The sequence below is a fragment of the Myotis myotis genome, unplaced genomic scaffold (assembly GCF_014108235.1).
Source record: "Myotis myotis isolate mMyoMyo1 unplaced genomic scaffold, mMyoMyo1.p scaffold_m19_p_26, whole genome shotgun sequence".
NCBI classification, from domain to species: domain Eukaryota; kingdom Metazoa; phylum Chordata; class Mammalia; order Chiroptera; family Vespertilionidae; genus Myotis; species Myotis myotis.
The window spans coordinates 823,228-839,500 of NW_023416331.1; the positions used below are offsets into that span (position 1 = coordinate 823,228).

General features: G+C 62.0%; 2 protein-coding genes across 3 annotated transcripts; both read left to right on the forward strand.

The window, feature by feature from the left end:
• Positions 1–177: 177 nt before the first annotated feature.
• Positions 178–10,329, forward strand: SLC44A4 (solute carrier family 44 member 4). Its single transcript, XM_036356466.1, has 21 exons — positions 178–263; positions 1,753–1,801; positions 2,026–2,099; positions 2,221–2,299; positions 2,914–3,013; positions 3,091–3,216; positions 3,373–3,433; positions 4,736–4,823; positions 4,899–4,982; positions 5,217–5,452; positions 5,531–5,630; positions 6,176–6,268; positions 6,531–6,633; positions 8,427–8,680; positions 8,775–8,869; positions 8,978–9,081; positions 9,159–9,232; positions 9,367–9,437; positions 9,525–9,616; positions 9,685–9,769; positions 10,110–10,329. Exons 1-21 carry the CDS (start codon positions 230–232, stop codon positions 10,229–10,231), a joined length of 2,124 nt encoding a protein of 707 aa, XP_036212359.1. The 5' UTR covers positions 178–229; the 3' UTR covers positions 10,232–10,329.
• Positions 10,330–10,649: 320 nt separating this feature from the next.
• NEU1 (neuraminidase 1) lies at positions 10,650–15,433 on the forward strand. 2 transcript variants are annotated; one of them, XM_036356469.1, is made up of 6 exons: positions 10,653–10,881; positions 11,257–11,449; positions 13,566–13,828; positions 14,324–14,506; positions 14,612–14,834; positions 14,932–15,433. In XM_036356469.1, exons 1-6 carry the CDS (start codon positions 10,723–10,725, stop codon positions 15,156–15,158), a joined length of 1,248 nt encoding a protein of 415 aa, XP_036212362.1. In that variant the 5' UTR covers positions 10,653–10,722; the 3' UTR covers positions 15,159–15,433. The 2 variants fall into 2 exon arrangements, with proteins under 2 accessions (XP_036212360.1, XP_036212362.1); XM_036356467.1 differs by having other exon boundaries at positions 10,650–10,881; positions 14,324–14,834.
• The last annotated feature ends 840 nt before the right edge of the window (positions 15,434–16,273 follow it).

Consider the following 16,273-nt stretch of genomic DNA (forward strand, 5'->3'; position numbering starts at 1 on the left):
CGGGAGGTGGTTTGCAGGGTCACAGGGATTCTTGGAGCATTCCAGCTCCCGCCCCGGCCCTGGCTGGGCCTTCCCGCCTCGCCCTCCTCCCTTTGCACTTTGAGGAGGAACTAGAGTGTGTCGGGGACCACAGGCGGAGGTGGGGCTGTGACGTGGGAGGGCGGGGCAGCGGCAGGTGAGTTGCCAGGTCTCCCGGCTCCAATCACTCCTCACTCTGGAGACACTGAACATGGGGGGAAAGCCGGCTGGGGAGGAGGCCTACGGTGAGGACCCTGCAAGGGAGGGAGACCTAGCTGGGCCACGGGCTGGCCTGGGGAGAGGCACTGGGGGAGCTCATGGAAGAAGGCAGAGCCCGGGTCCTGGGAGGAGGATGGGGTTCAGTGGCCGGGGGCCGTTGCTAAGGAAACTTGGGGAGTGAAGCTGGGGTTTGGGGCTTTATTTAGCCCCTGGGACCAGAGGTTCAGGCCCAGACGCTGGTCCCTGGGGCCAGGGCCCTGGGAAGGAAGGGAGCTGAATGGAAAGAGGCAGGGTGTGGTCCTGAGCAGGGCTGGGGTGCGGGCCGTGGAGCCTGCCGCTGCCAGGTGAGGCCCAGCCAGCAGAAGGCTGGGTCCCCGGGAGGGTCAGCCTGGACCTGGGCTGAGGGGAGGGCGCTGGGGGTCTTCCCACGGGGTCACTGAGCAGTGCTGGGGCCCCAGTGAGGAGTTGGGGCTCAGGGTCTTTATGGGGGGCTGAGCCTGTCTCCGAGTCTGTACTGGTACCTTGAAGAATAGAGGCGAGGCTTCCTGGGGTCCCGTGAAGGGTAAAGCCTGAGGGGAGATGGAGCAAGAAGCTTGTGTCCAGAATCTGGGAGCCGTCCCAGGACCTGAGGGTTAGGGGTGGGGAGGTGTGAGGGAGAGGAACGGGCCGCCTCGGGGATCCCTGTGAGCAGTGGGGGCTGGGAGCCTGCCTGACAGTCCCTTGGGGCTGGGGGTCTGAGCCCTGTTCTGGAGGGAAGGGGACTCCCAGAGGGGAGACCTGGGTCTCAGGGGCCGGGAAGAGCAGGACTTCCTGGAGCAACTTTGCGTCAATCATTGATCTCATGGCCAAGAGCCGTGCAGGGACAGAGTCCAGCACCTGCAGAGCACGGACCCCACCTCTTCCCACACTGCCCGCCTCTGCCCCCTCCTCGGCGCCCACAAGGGACCCTGGTCCTGGCCCGCTTCCTCCCTGTGTACTCAGGGAGGACCAGGAACAGGACGCAGCCACAACCTCAACCGCCAAGCTCAGGTGTCACCCTGCTTGGATTGCTTGCCCAGCGACTGGCAGTGGCCGGGAGACAGGCCCTTGGGGAGGGGTGTGCAGGGAGCTCCCGCCCTGCGGCTCTGGGGGCCAGCGTGGGGGCCTGAGGCAGCTGGGAGAGGGGCTGTGACCTCCCTGTGGGCTCCACCTGTGCCGCCTGGGAGAGGAGGGCACGGGCTGGCAGCATGAGGGCCCCTGGAAGGGTGGACACAGAGTCCGCCTCCCCGAGGGGACAAAGGAGAGAGGGGCCAGGGTGGAGGCAAGAGTGGAGTTACTGTCCTGGAAATGACCCGTAAGGGCCCCCCTCCCCCCAGGCCACCTGGGGGTTCACGGTGAGCCTGGAGCCTACCTCCCCTGCCCTCCCATTCCCCCTCCCGCCAGCCCGGCCCCATCCATTTCCCTTGGTGGGGACAGGAAGTGGAGAGCACGTCCTCTGAGTGCCTCAGTCTCCACACTGCTCCCCACTGCCCGCAGGGAAGCCAGTCAAACACGACCCTTCCTTCCGAGGCCCCATCAAGAGCAGGTGAGCCCTGGGAACTCGCTGGGGGCAGGGGCCTCGCCTCTGCCGTGAACTTGCTGAAAAACTGGTGAGAAGCTTGTGCCAGGAGAGTGGGGCGCTGCCGTGGAGGGGCCCTTCGGGAAACCAGCTGAGCAGGGCAGCTGTGTGTGTCCTGGTGGCTGCAGAGGAAGCTCGCCCACCAGAGGCCCGCCCGGGCCCAGCGCCTGCTCAGCAGGCCCTTCCCGCAGGGGCTGCACCGATGTCATCTGCTGTGTCCTCTTCCTCCTCTTCCTCCTGGGCTACGCTGCGCTGGGCGTCGTGGGTGAGTCTCCCGCTGCACAGCGAGGGTGGCGGCTGGGGGCAGTGACCAGGGAGAGGCGATCCCATGCTGCTCCCCGCGATGTCCCTGCCGCCCCCTCCGGTGACTGTGTGTCTGTGTCCAGCGTGGGCGTATGGAGACCCCCGGCAAGTCCTCTACCCCAGGAACTCCACCGGGGCCTACTGCGGCATGGGGGCCAACAAGTGAGTGCACCAGCAGGGGGGGGGGGGGATGGGCCGGGGACCCCCTCAGCCACATTGAGCAGCTTCCCCTGCGGGCAGCTCGCTTATGAGGCCCCCCAGTTGCGAGGCGATGTAGAGCCAGGGCCAGGGGCACAGGCTTTAGACTTTGGAACTGGCCTTGGGCTCCCCACCTGGGTCCTGGCCGTGTGGCCTTGCAAGGTGCTCGGCCTCATCTGAAACGCAGGGGTGACCCCGCAGCGGTGCTGTCCATCTCGTAGGCAGGAAGTGGCCCATCAACAACCAAACCTCCGGCATTTACAAGGCGTTCGCCTGTTCCAGGCTGGCGGGCACTGTTAGTTACCACGATGGGGCTGAGACTGTGAACAGTACAGGGGCTTGCTCAAGGTCATAAAGCTGGGTGGTGATTGGGCTCCAGAGTTCACGCTTTTAACCATTTGCGAGCATGGGTTTGCTCAGCTCTGAACCACGTGCGGCGCTGGATGGCTCTGGAGATCTCATACCTCCAGCTGGGCTGAGGCCAGGAGCTGGGTGTGCAGCCTGGAGGCGAGGCCCGCCGTCCCTCCTGCCCCTACCCCTGGCCAGGCCCTGACACACGCACGTCCTCCCTCCTGCAGAGATAAACCCTATCTCCTGTACTTCAACATCTTCAGCTGCGTCCTGGCCACCAACATCATCGCGGTCGCTGAGCACGGCCTGCAGTGCCCCACGCCCCAGGTCAGAGCCTGGGACCTGCCTCTGCCCAGATCACCCCCAGGTCTGGAAAGAGCCCCACAGCACACCCTCTGCCCCAGGTGTGTGTGTCCTCCTGTCCAGCGGCCCTCTGGGTCGTGAGTCAGGGTGAGCTCTCACTGACGGTCGGGGAGGTCTTCTACGCTGCAAACCGGACTGTCTGTCGGCCAGGGGTGCCCTGGGACATGGTGAGCGCTGCCCCAATGTCATCGCTGTCATCAAGAAGGGGCCGCATGGGTGGGGTGCAGGGGGAGTTGGGAAGATGACTGGGGTGGTAGGGCGGGGCGGGGGGGGGGGCACTCCATCCTGCTGTGACTGGTGTCTGTCCCTCCCCCCACCCCCAGCCAGTACTCCAAAGCCTGGAACAAGACCTCTGCCCCAGCTTCCTCCTCCCCTCCACTCCAGGTGAGAGCACACGCCCCCTCGGTCAGGTAGCCTATACGTTTATTGCTCAAATGAGGAAGCCAGGCCAGAGACGGTGAAGTCACAGGGCAGCACAGTTCCCGGCACCTGGGCGCTGGGCGTGGCTAGCTGCAGGAAGTGCAGCTGCCCGTGGAGCTGCGTGCTGGTGGGAGGTTCAGAGGGTGCGTGGAAACATTTCGGTGCGTGCATAGAAGACAGACCAGACCAGAAGTTCACCCAAATGCTACAGGTGAATATGGCTGGCGGTGGGGTGGCAGGTGACTAATTTTAATTCTGTATGCTCTTCTTTCCAATAGTAAATCTTTCTTTAAACAACCAAATTATTTTTATGACTTTTTAATTGACTTTGAGAGAGAGAGGAAGGGGAGGGAGAAAGAGAGAAACATTAATGTGAGAGGCATCCATCAGCTGCCTCCTGCGTGCCCCCTACGGGGGATGGAGCCCCAAACCCAGGTATGTGTGCTGACCAGGAATCGAACCAGTGACCTTTCAGTATACTGGACGATGCTCAACCAATCAAGCCACACCGGCCAGGGCAGTCAATGTTATTTTTTAAAGAAAAAATATTAATTATAGCATGAGAAAAGATACCCAGTTCTCACCATAAATACAATAGGAAGTGCCTCAAATGAATGCTCCAAAGTCAGAGCTGGACTTAAGTTCCAGCACTTTCCAGCTGTGTGGTCTTGGGCTAATTGCTCAACCCCTTGAGCCTTATTTGCTCTTGAGAATGTCAGTGCCAAAGCAAGTTTACCTGGCACAGTGGTAAGGGTGGCGAAATGTTGTGGGCATGTAATCGGTGCCACAGGAGAAGGCACAAGCCTGCAGGAGGCACGGTGAGGCGAGGATGGAGCTCGACAGGGAGAGGGGCGCAGCGGGAGCGCCGGCTCGGGAGGCCTGAAGCCTGGCCGTGAGGTGAGCGGGGTCAGGGCGGAGCCTCCAGCCTCGGAGGAGCCTGAGCAGCAGAGTGGCTCGGGCCCTGGGATGACGCGGCCCTCGCTGTGCCTGGCTGCCTGGCTGATGGACGCAAGGTGGGGAGTGGAGGTTTCCTAAGAGCCAGCCCAGAGCAAAGGAGGGTGTGAGGCGGCGTCGCCGGAGGCGGGAGGGGAGGACAGGACGTAGAGTGAAGGCAGCGTGGCCTGGGCTCTTTGCTGTGGAATCAAGAACCGCTCAGAGGGTGCGGACCGGCTCTCCGGCCCCCTGAGGGCTGTGGCTGAGGTGCGGCCAGAGACTTTCAAGGCAAAGCTCTGCGCCCGCCCCCCAGTAGCTGTTCTCTCCCTCCAGCTCTGGGGCGCTGTGTTCCATACCCCAATAGTACACAGTTCGAGTTCCCAGGGATCCCTGGCAACACCTCCATCAACCAGGGGATCAGGTGGGTACCGCCGTCTCTACAGCTCTGCCCCTCCGCCCTTCCAACAGCAGCCCGTCCGACTCTGTCTCTCCCTAGTGGTCTTCTGGACAGCTTCAGTGCCCGCGACATCAGCGTTAAGATCTTTGAAGACTTAGCCCAGTCCTGGTACTTGATTCTTGTGTGAGTCACCAGATTCCCCGCCTTCTCCTTCCATTCTCCCTCCCCATCCGAATTCTCCAGCCCAGTGTCTGACACTGAGTCTTTAGACTAGGGAGGAGGAGCCAGAGCTCAGAATGGACCCCAAGCCCAACAGGATTTATAATAGAAAGGAGGTCTAATCCGAAGACTGTAGGGGTGTGAGGAAAGGCATTTGGGGGCCAGGGGTGACCCTCACCTACCTCCTCCTGCCTGCAGTGCCCTGGGCGTGGCTCTGGTCCTGAGCCTGCTGTTTCTCCTGCTGCTTCGCCTGGTGGCCGGGCCCCTGGTGCTGGTCCTGATCCTAGGGGTGCTGGGGGTGCTGGCCTATGGCATCTACCACTGCTGGAAGGAGTACCAGGTGCTGCGGGACCGGGGTGCCTCCATCACCCAGCTGGGCTTCACCACCAACCTCAGCGCCTACCGCAGTGTTCAGGAGACCTGGCTGGCGGCCCGTGAGTACCCCGCCCCTCCAAATGCCAACCGCCAAAGCGCTGCCCTGGCCCTGACCGCCTCTGCCCTGTCCCCCTCAGTGATCCTGCTGGCTGTGCTTGAAGGCCTCCTGCTGCTCATGCTCATCTTCCTGCGGCAGCGGATCCGCATCGCCATCGCCCTCCTGAAGGAGGCCAGCAAGTCAGGGCCTACCCCAGAGAGGCGGGCAGAGGGCAGGGCGGGCCGGTGGGCGGCTGGGCAGGTGCGGGAGCCCTGCACAGAAGGGCAGAATAGTGCAGTGGTTAATACTGCTGTGCCAGCCTTTCTGAGCCTCCGTTTACCCATCTGTGAAGTGGGGGTGAGAGCACACCTACCTGGTAGGGTGCCCTGAGGCTGAAGTGAGTGTGTCTCAGCATGAAGCGGTCCCTCCAGAAGGGCTGTCCTGGCAGTCACTGTTGCCATGGTGATGGTGGGTGGGTGGGACGGTGGGAACCCAGGCAGGGTGGGGAAGACCTACCTGCCAGGTTGGTCAACACACCACTTTGAGGACTCCCTGACCTTACTTTCCCTGACGCTGTCCAGGGGGCTTCTCTGAGACGCACTTCCTCTAAGGGCCCCTGAGCCAGGTTCATTGACTTCCGTTTCCTCAGGGAGCTCCTAGGCGTGCCCAGCTCCGGGGTGGAGCAGGCCCTGGGGCAGAGGTGGGGCCGGGGGGCCTGCTGGTGGACAGTGCTCACTCCCTGCAGGGCTGTGGGACAGATGATGTCCACTATGTTCTACCCGCTGGTCACCTTTGTCCTCCTGCTCATCTGCATTGCCTACTGGGCCATGACTGCCCTGTATCCTTTGCCCACACAGCCAGCCCTCCTGGTGTCCGTGGGGCGGAGGGCAGAAAGGGCAGGACTTGCCCACTCAGCACCTTCGTGCTGGGAAGGCGCCCGTCCCTCTGGGCATGCACAGTGGCCCGGGGACAGCGGGGAGAGCGAGCCCAGGCAGAAGTCCAGCCTCGGCCGGGGAGCATCCGGCACCAGCACCTGGGAAGGCCCTGTGGAGGGGCCACAGAGACCCCGTGTGGCCATGCTTTCCTTGACTTCCCTCTGGGTACCTGGCCACCTCAGGACAACCTCAGTACGTCTTCTGGGCACCCAACACCAGCTTCCCCAGCTGTGAGGCCGTGCCAGTGAACGCATCGTGCGACCCGATGGTGAGGGGGTGGGGGTAAACGTGGAGGGGCACCTAAAGGGCTGAGGGCACCTCAGGGCCGAATGCCTCCTTGTGCAGGGGAAACCGAGGACTAGAGAGGACAGAGGCTCCCTCAAGGTCACACAACAGGCCCCGGCAGAGCCCGAAAGGGAGCCAGTCTGCTGACTCCTGAGCCAGGAGTCCTGCCTGAGCCGGGGAGGGCCACTGAGGCGAGTGTGCTGTGCCTGAGGCAGCGCCAGGCCGCAGGAAGCTGGATGCCAGGGCCCTGCCCTCCCCAGGACATTCCTCTGCTGGGCCACGAACGACCCCAGCCAGTCCGCTCTGTAAAGTGGAGCCAATCGAAACACCCTCATAATGCCCGGCCCGCAGGGCCAGCCAGAGCAGGCCGTGACTTTGGGCACAGAAGTGCTTAGTACAAAGCCCAGCACCTGATTAGCGCTGATAGCTATGGGTTTTGTTTAGTCTTTTTATCTTCCTCCCTGGGAACACACTGCCCTAGGCAATAGGCAGGTGAGCTGCTCTGCCCTGCCCTGCAGGGGTCTGGGAGAGAAGCTGCCAGCCCCCCCGCCCCCCGCCCCCTCACACACACACCCCGCCCCTGAGGTTCCCAAGGAGTGGCCTGGACCTCTGGGAATTGACTGTCCTCAAAGCTTTCCTGTGGCGACCTGCTCTGAGCGAGACGGGCTCTGCCCACAGGCATTGGCCCCCACTCTAAAGGGGAGGGAGGTTTGCGTCCGTTTGCGAAGGACCCTATGTGCCAAGCTGTGCAAAGCCCCAGATGACTGTGCTTGCTTCAGCCGGCTCAGGACCTGGCCGTGGAGACGGACACCGCCCGCAGGCACACACATGGAAAGTGGTTCATTTTATTATAAAATGTCTGACGCACTCGGGCCCAGCAATTATCAAGGCTGTCACATTGGCTGGGAAGGGTTTTTATTTCTAAGCTTTTCACTTGTTATGGTAATTTCTCAAACACGCTAAGTAGAGAATTCCCATACCCAGATCCCACACCTTCGACTTTCTTTTTTCATCCATCTCACCCAACCCCCACCCCTAAGTGCAAATATTTTTCTAGAGTTTAAGGGAAATTTGGACATCATACCATTTCACTTGTAAACACATCAGGATGGATCTCAACAGATAAGGACTTTTAAAAAATATATTTTTATTGATTTCAGGGAGGAATGGACAGGGAGAAATAGAAACATCAATGATGATGAGAGAATCATTCATCGGCTGCCTCCTGCATGCCACCTACTGGGGATCGAGCCTGCAACACGGGCATGTGCCCTTGACAGAATCAAACCTGGGACCCTTCAGTCTGAGGGCCTATGCTCTGTCCATTGAGCCAAACCGGCCAGGGCAACAGATAAGACTTTAAAAAAGCATAGCCACTATAACCATTATCAAACCCAACAAGATTAACAATAATTCCTTAATGTCATCAGACACACAGTCTCCTCAATTTTGCTGGAAAGCATTTTGGTTGAAGTTGCAGAGGCTGCTCTGGGAGGGGACAGCTGGTCGAGGGCCTGGCCAGGCCTTGGCCCCAGGGCTCCCCACACACCATTAGGGCCTGGCCCACACCACGTGGCCGGGAGCTCCTGGGGCTCCTGCGCTCACCCAGAGACAGAAAGAAGAGACTTATGCTCACACAATAGGCGAGATCAACCCACTCGGGACCCGGGGGTGAATCTCCTGGAGGGAGCCCCTTCCCAAGCTGGGAGGCTTTGTTTCTTTCCACTCTGGGAGGGGCGGGCGCTGGCTGGGTATGGACCTGTCTGTGCTCCCCAGGCTCAGCCCACGAACTCCTCGTGCCCCGGACTGATGTGCGTCTTCCAGGGCTACTTGTCCACAGGCCTGGTGCAGCGATCTCTCTTCAACTTGCAAATCTATGGGGTCCTGGGGCTATTCTGGACCCTCAACTGGGTCCTGGCTCTGGGCCAGTGTGTCCTGGCTGGGGCCTTTGCCTCCTTCTACTGGGCCTTCCACAAGCCCCGGGATATCCCCACCTTTCCCCTGGGCGCTGCCTTCCTCCGCACGCTGCGGTGAGCCTGGGGCCGGGTCAGCCTGGGCGGGGCGGGTTGGGAGCCTGGGAGTCCAGGGGTCCCGGCCGCCTCTGACTGCCTCCTCCCTGGGCAGTTACCACACCGGGTCGCTGGCCTTTGGGGCCCTCATCCTGATGCTGGTGCAGATAGCGCGGGTCATCTTGGAGTACATTGACCACAAGCTGAGAGGTGAGCGGAGGTCAGGGGCTGGGGAGGCCCGGCTGAGCAGCTGGGTCCCTGGGGAGAGGCTCTCAGGCCCTGTGTCCGGGTCCTGACACCCGAGTCGCTGGCCCCCAGTCGCCCAGAACCCCGTGGCCCGCTGCATCATGTGCTGCTTCAAGTGCTGCCTCTGGTGCCTGGAGAAGTTCATCAAGTTCCTGAACCGCAACGCGTACATTATGGTGAGCCCAGTGCACGCAGCCCCGGCTCCTGGCCCCGGGGAGCCCCGGGGTGACCCCGACCTTCCCCTTCCACCCAGATCGCCATCTACGGGAAGAATTTCTGCGTCTCCGCCAGAGACGCCTTCATGCTGCTCATGCGGAACGTGGTCAGGTCAGGCTGCCCCGCGTGGTCTCCGCTCGCCTGGGCTGCGGGGGGCGCAGAGGCCTGCGCCCCGCGGGGTGACCCCTGGCCAATGCCTGCCCGCAAGGGAGGCAGCCCCGTCCAGCCGGCCTCTCCCCGCGCAGGGTGGTCGTCCTGGACAAGGTCACGGACCTGCTGCTGCTCTTCGGGAAGCTGCTGGTGGTGGGAGGTGTCGGTAAGGACCGGCCAAGCCGCCAGCACCGGGCGGGCGGGCGGGCGCGGGGAGCGGCGAGCTGGCCCCGGTGACGCCGCCCTCCCACAGGGGTCCTGTCCTTCTTCCTCTTCACGGGTCGCCTGGGGCTGGGCCAAGACTTGGAGAGCCGCCCCCTCAACTACTACTGGCTGCCCATCATGGTGAGTGGCCCCCTCCCGGCCGCACCCCCTAGCGCCCCAGAGAAACGCTAACAGGCCGCGCCCCGCAGATCGCCGTCCTGGGGGCCCACGTCGTCGCCAGCGGCTTCTTCAGCGTCTTCGGCATGTGCGTGGACACGCTCTTCCTCTGCTTCCGTGAGTGCGCCCGCCCCCGCCCCGCGCGCGGTGCCGGCTGGTGGGAGGGGGAGCTCCCGGGGAGACCTGACGTCCCCGGAAACCCCGGGAGGTGCGGGCCACCCGCGGGGCTGTGGGGAGCGGGGTCCCCGCACCGGGCGGTGGGCGCCTCTCAGGCTCCGGTCGTGCCGGCGCCGCGCCGCGCCGCGCAGGGGGCGTGCGGCCCCCCCGAACCTGACCGCGGGGAGGGATGTGCTACCCTGGTCCTAGCTGACAAATGGGGAGCGGGGTTGCATGCACCCCCCCCCCGCGAGTCCCAAACCTGCGCCCGCCCGCCCGCTAACGCCTGCTCGCGGCGCAGTGGAAGACCTGGAGCGCAACGACGGCTCCGCGGCCCGGCCCTACTTCATGTCCAAGGCGCTCCTACAGATTCTCGGCAAGAAGAACGCCGCGCCCCCGGCGGGCAAGGGGAAGAAGCCCTGAGCCGGCGCCGCCCGCGCAGCCTCCCGGCCTCCCCTCCGCTCAGGCCCTGATTTTGTAGTAAAAAGATGCCATTAAAGATTGACACATATTTGCTTTGGCAAGAAGCGTGGTCCTGCTCTCATTCCGTCCAGGACAATGAGACCCTGTCCTCCCCGCCCGGCACTTTCAAGTAGGCCCGCCCCCATGTCGCGCCCCAGCGGCTGCGACCAATCAAAAGGCTCTGAGGAGTCATCCCGGCCCTTCCTCATTCCCGCCCGGGTCACGAGCTGCGGCTCTTCAAAGGGAGCCAATAGGAGGGCTAGCTCAGAGGCGCTGACGGGTCACGTGAAGAGTCCGAGTGTTTGGGGCCAATTAGAGTCGCAGAAGCGCCGCGGATCGGCGGGTGGGGGCGGGACGGGAGGTGACACCTGAGTGCTTAAAGGGCCAGGGTCAGCTGACTGACTCCAGCCCGGGTTTAGTCCTGGGGCCGGGGGCCGGGGGCGCGGGGAGAAATGATAGCCGAGCGGCCCGGCGCGGTGCTCCTGGGCGGCCCCGAGGGACCGCGGAGGCCGGGGTTCGGGAGACTCGGTGGGGTTCAGGTATTTGCCACGATCTTCCCGCTGCTGTTGTCCGCGGCACTGACCGCGGGGGACGAGAACGACTTCAGGCTGGTGAGCCGCCCTGCACCGCCCACCCCGACCCCGAACCCGACCCCGCGAGCGGCCCACGCCCGGCGGTGCCCGCGGGACTGCCCGCCCCCGCCCCTCCGTCCGCTCGCAGCCCCTCCGCCTTCAGGCCCTTCCCCTCCGCATTCGCGCTCCTTCCCCTTTGGAGGCCCCTCTTCTCCGAGGGCGCCTCTCCCCCCGCAGCCCGTCCGCCGCTCCGAGGCCCCTGCCCTCCGACCTCTCCCCGAGGCTCCCGCCCTGGTTCTGGGACCCGCCCCCCGCGCGACCCCACAGCTGCCTCTCCCGGGGGACCTGACTGAGCCGCTGCCCCGCCGTCCTGACCTGTCACGTGTGCCCGCGTGGCCCCTCCTCCGGCCGCAGGTCCAGCCGCTGGTGACCATGGAGCAGCTGCTGTGGGTGAGCGGGCGGCGGATCGCGGCGGTGGACACCTTCCGCATCCCTCTCATCGCCGCCACCCCGCGCGGCACTCTCCTTGCCTTTGCCGAGGCCAGAAAGATGTCCACGTCGGACGAGGGGGCCAAGTTCATCGCCCTGCGGAGGTCCGTAGACCAGGGTATGCATCCTCCCGGGCCAGAGCCGGCGCTGGGCGGCGGGGGGCAGCCTGACCTGCCCGAGGCCCTGGGGGAAGGGCGCCTGCGCAGAGGAGGCGCTCGGGACAGTGACCTGGAAGTTGGGGTCACCACGGGGGTGAGCCTTCATTCAGACGTTCATCAAGCACTGACTGCGCCTGGCACAGTGGGAGGGCTGTGAGCACAGTGATGCACAAAACAGCAGAGCCAGTCCTGGCGGGGCTCATATTCTACCGGGGCCACAGATGAGCAGGCTAAATGCAATGGTGTGAATATGGGGGAGCCTGGGGGGAGGCCCTGGGCGGAAGGGCCCGAGGCCCGAGGAGCTGTGTGCCGGTCCGACGGACGGACAGAGTGAGGGGAGCAGCTCCGCTACAAGAGGCCAGGAAGCCAGGTCTGGGCCCCGGCCCTTGTAAGGCCTTGGTCCTCAGCTGGAGGGAAGGTGAGAGGACCTGGTGGGAAGGGCGCCTGCGGGTGCGCACCCTGGGTTTCAGCTCTCATGCTGTTATTTTCCTAATGTTTAAATATGTATTGTGGAGCGGATTGCAGGTGTCCCCAGTGCCCCCCATGGTCCCTCTCCACCTAGCCGCACCCCTCCCAGGTCTTCACCACACTGTCTCTCCATGGGCTTTGCATTTATGCAATAAGGTCTGTGGTTATTCTCTGCCCGCACCCCCATTCCCTTCCCTCTGAGGCCCGTCACTTGCTCCAGGCTTCCGTCCCTCTGAGCCCATTTTATTCGTCAGTTTATTTTGTTCATTAGATTCCCCATATGAGTGAGACCATGTGATACTTGTCTTTCTCTGACTTATTTCACTTAGCACAGTGGTTGGCAAACTGCGGCTCGTGAGCCACATGCGGCTCTTTGGCTCCTTGGGTGTGGCTCTTTCACAAAATACCGACTTCTGCGCATGGGCCACGAAGTTTCAATCGCACTGTACGTGCGTGCCTGCACGTGGTATTTTGTGGAAGAGCCACACTCAAGGAGCCAAAGAGCCGCGTGTGGCTTGCGAGCCGCAGTTTGCCGACCACGGACTTAGCATGATACTCTCCAGGTCCCTCCCTGCTGCCTCAAAGGGTAAGAGATTCTTTTTTACAGCTGCATAGTATCCCATGGTGTAGACCAGGGGTGGGCAAACTTTTTGACTCGAGGGCCACAGTGGGTTCTTAAACTGGACCGGAGGGCCGGAACAAAAGCATGGATGGAGTGTTTGTGTGAACTAATATAAATTCAAAGTAAACATCATTACATAAAAGGGTACGGTCTTTTTTTTTTTTTTAGTTTTATTCATTTCAAACAGGCCGGATCTGGCCCTCGGGCCGTAGTTTGCCCACGGCTGGTGTAGATGTACCACAGCTTTTTATCCATTCATCTGCTGACGGGCACTTGGGCTGTTCCCAGATCTTAGCTATTGTAAATTGCGCTGCTATGAACATAGGGGTGCACACATTCTTTCTGGTTGGTGTTTCTGGTTTCTTGGGATATATTCCTAGAAGTGGGATCACTGGGTCAAATGGGAGTTCCATATTTAATTTTTTTTGAATATATTTTATTGATTTTTTACAGAGAGGAAGGGAGAGAGATAGAGAATTAGAAACATCGATGAGAGAGAAACATCGATCAGCTGCCTCCTGCACATCTCCCACTGGGGATATGCCCGCAACCAAGGCACACGCCCCTGACCAGAATCGAACCTGGGACCCTCCAGTCCGCAGGCCAACGCTCCATCCACTGAGCCAAACCGGCTCCGGCCATATTTAATTTTTTGAGGAAACTCCATACTGTTCTCCACAGCGGCTGCACCCGTCTGCATTCCCACCAGCAGTGCACGAGGGTTCCCTTTCTCCACATCCTCGCCAGCACTGTCGTTTGTTGATTTGCTGATGGCAGCCGTTCTGACAGGTGTGAGGTGGCGCCTCAGTGTGGTTTTAATTTCCATCTCCGACGATCAGTGGCCGAGCACTTGCCTCATTTTGGAAATCAGCCCTTACCCGCTGTCTCATCGCTGACTGTCCTCCGTCCAGTGGGCTCCCCTGCATCTGGTGCTGAGCAGAAGCTTCTCGGTTTCATGTGGTCCCATCTGTGTCTCTTTTCTTCAGGCAGCACGTGGTCTCCTACAGCGTTCATTGTGGACGACGGGGAGACCCCTGACGGGCTGAACCTGGGGGCCGTGGTGAGCGATGCGGAGACGGGAGTGGTGTTCCTTTTCTACTCCCTCTGTGCTCACAAGGCCGGCTGCCAGGTGGCCTCCACCATGCTGGTGTGGAGCAAGGACGATGGGGTCTCCTGGAGCCCACCCCGGAACCTCTCCCTGGAGATCGGCACCGAGATGTTTGCCCCTGGACCGGGCTCTGGCATTCAGGTCTCCGGCCTGGGATGGGTAGAGGGGGTGCCCGGTGGAGAGTCTGGGAGATGCCCCAACATGGACTCCTTCCCAGGAGAGGTTCCTGCGAAGCCAGTTCCTGTCTGAGGTGGGGTCCCTTGGAAGAAAGGTTCACCCTGGGAGGAGTGGGAGGTGGAACTCCCCACCCAGTGGTCGTCAGCAGGGCTGCAAGTTAGAAAAAACACCCCTTCCTTGGGCGGACGCGTCTGTGCCACGGCCAGCGTGGTGAGCGAGCACGCAGGGAAGAGCCAGCCCCACCCCCCGGTGGCCCGCCCCTGGTCCTGGATGTTCCAAAGGAGCTTATTCTGCAAAAGCGTAATCCAGCAGTGGCTGCTTGAGATCCGTCGGGGACCCCCAGCGAGCAAGGACAGAACTAAGGGGACACATGTGTCCCCACACTGAGGACCGGGTGGTTCCCCTTCCCGCCTCTGAGCCCCCTCGGGCCTCCATCTGACACGCACTCCTTTCCCACAGAAACAGCGAGAGCCACGGAAAGGCCGGCTCATCGTGTGTGGCCACGGGACGCTGGAGCGGGACGGGGTCTTCTGCCTCCTCAGCGATGACCACGGCGCCTCCTGGCGCTACGGCAGTGGGGTCAGCGGCATCCCCTACGGCCAGCCCAAGCGGGAAAATGACTTCAACCCTGATGAGTGCCAGGTCAGGAGGCCGAGGCTCCGCCCCTCCCAGCCGCCCGCCGTGGCTCAGGGACAGCCCCTCGCGCAGCCCCTCCCGGGCCTCCCTGAGCCCGTTCTCTCCCCTCAGCCCTACGAGCTCCCGGATGGCTCAGTAGTCATCAACGCCCGGAACCAGAACAACTACCACTGCCGCTGCCGCATCATCCTCCGCAGCTACGACGCCTGCGACACGCTGAGGCCCCGGGACGTGACCTTCGACCCTGAGCTGGTGGACCCTGTGGTGGCCGCAGGCGCGGTAGCCACCAGCTCGGGCATTGTCTTCTTCTCCAATCCAGCCCACCCGGAGTTCCGTGAGTGTCTGCGGGCCAGGGAGGGAGGGCGGGCTTGGGCCGTTGTCTAGAGAGGCCTGGGCAGAGACCCCGCGCCCTGACGCTGCTGCTCTCCCAGGAGTGAACTTGACCCTGCGCTGGAGCTTCAGCAACGGCACCTCGTGGCGGAAGGAGACAGTGCAGCTCTGGCCCGGGCCCAGCGGCTACTCCTCGCTGGCAGCCCTGGAGGGCGGCGTGGGCGGGGCGGACCAGGCCCCGCTGCTCTTCATCCTGTACGAGAAAGGCCGGAACTACTGCACAGAGAGCATCTCCCTGGCCAAGGTCAGCGTGTACGGGACGCTCTGAGCTGGACGCTCTGAGCTGCACACTTGCCACGGCGAGGAGGCCCTGGCCTCAGCGGCCTCAGGACCGTGGCCTGCGGAGGGTCGCCGGGCGCCCAAAGGACAGTTCCACCTTCCTTTAGACTCCAGCCTTTTGCAAAATCAAGTTTTCTTTGACAGGGAAATCACTCCATTAGGCTTCCTCTCCGTAGCGCTGGGCCTGGCCCTGCCCTTCCTGCCCCAGGGGCCTTGCGGGCCCTGCCTTGGGCCTGTAGGCTGAATAAACGTGAACTCAGGGACTTGGGGAGGCTGCGCTTCCTCTCTGAGGCACGAGGGTGGCTGTGGAGAGCGTCGGTGGAGCGCCTGGCGGGCAGGATGCTCGCTTTCAGGGGAAGGGACTAGACCAGCGATGGCGAACCTTTTGAGCTCGGCGTGTCAGCATTTTGAAAAACCCTAACTTAATTCTGGTGCCGTGTCACATATAGAAATTTTTTAATATTTGCAACCATAGTAAAACAAAGACTTATATTTTTGATATTTATTTTATATATTTAAATGCCATTTGACAAAAATCAACCAAAAAAATGAGTTCGCGTGTCACCTCTGACACACGTGTCCTAGGTTCGCCATCACTGGCCTAGACGCACACCGACCTTGACTATTGGTGCATCAGGATGTTTGTAGCGACTGCGTTAGTGAGGGGGAATGCGTGTGGTCTGGTTGCGATGCCCGTCTGCATGTCAGTCCCTCGTAGACACCGTGGGCTGGGAGAGCTCTGCGGAGGGCGCTGGGGGTGCTGCCTGAGAACATCAACTTGGGCAAATCAACTCTCCTTTCCCGTCACATCCTCTCGCCCGGAAGCACATTGACCCCGCGCAGTCGGAGGGGACCCGGAAGGCACTTGAGCCTGCTAAGTGGTGTTTCTAAGAGGGGGCCTTCCGCAGGGAGGCAGGGAGGCAGGGAGCGGGCCCACAGTGCGGAGGGCAGGCCTGCCCCAGACCAGCCGGGCGGAGCAAACACGAAGGATTCGGGGAGAGACAGCCTCTTCATTCTCTAGCAGACGCTGGGGGAAGAGCCTGGGTGGCTGCAGGTGGTGGGAAGCCACGCTTTCCTCCCGATGGAAAGAAAGTACAACACCTG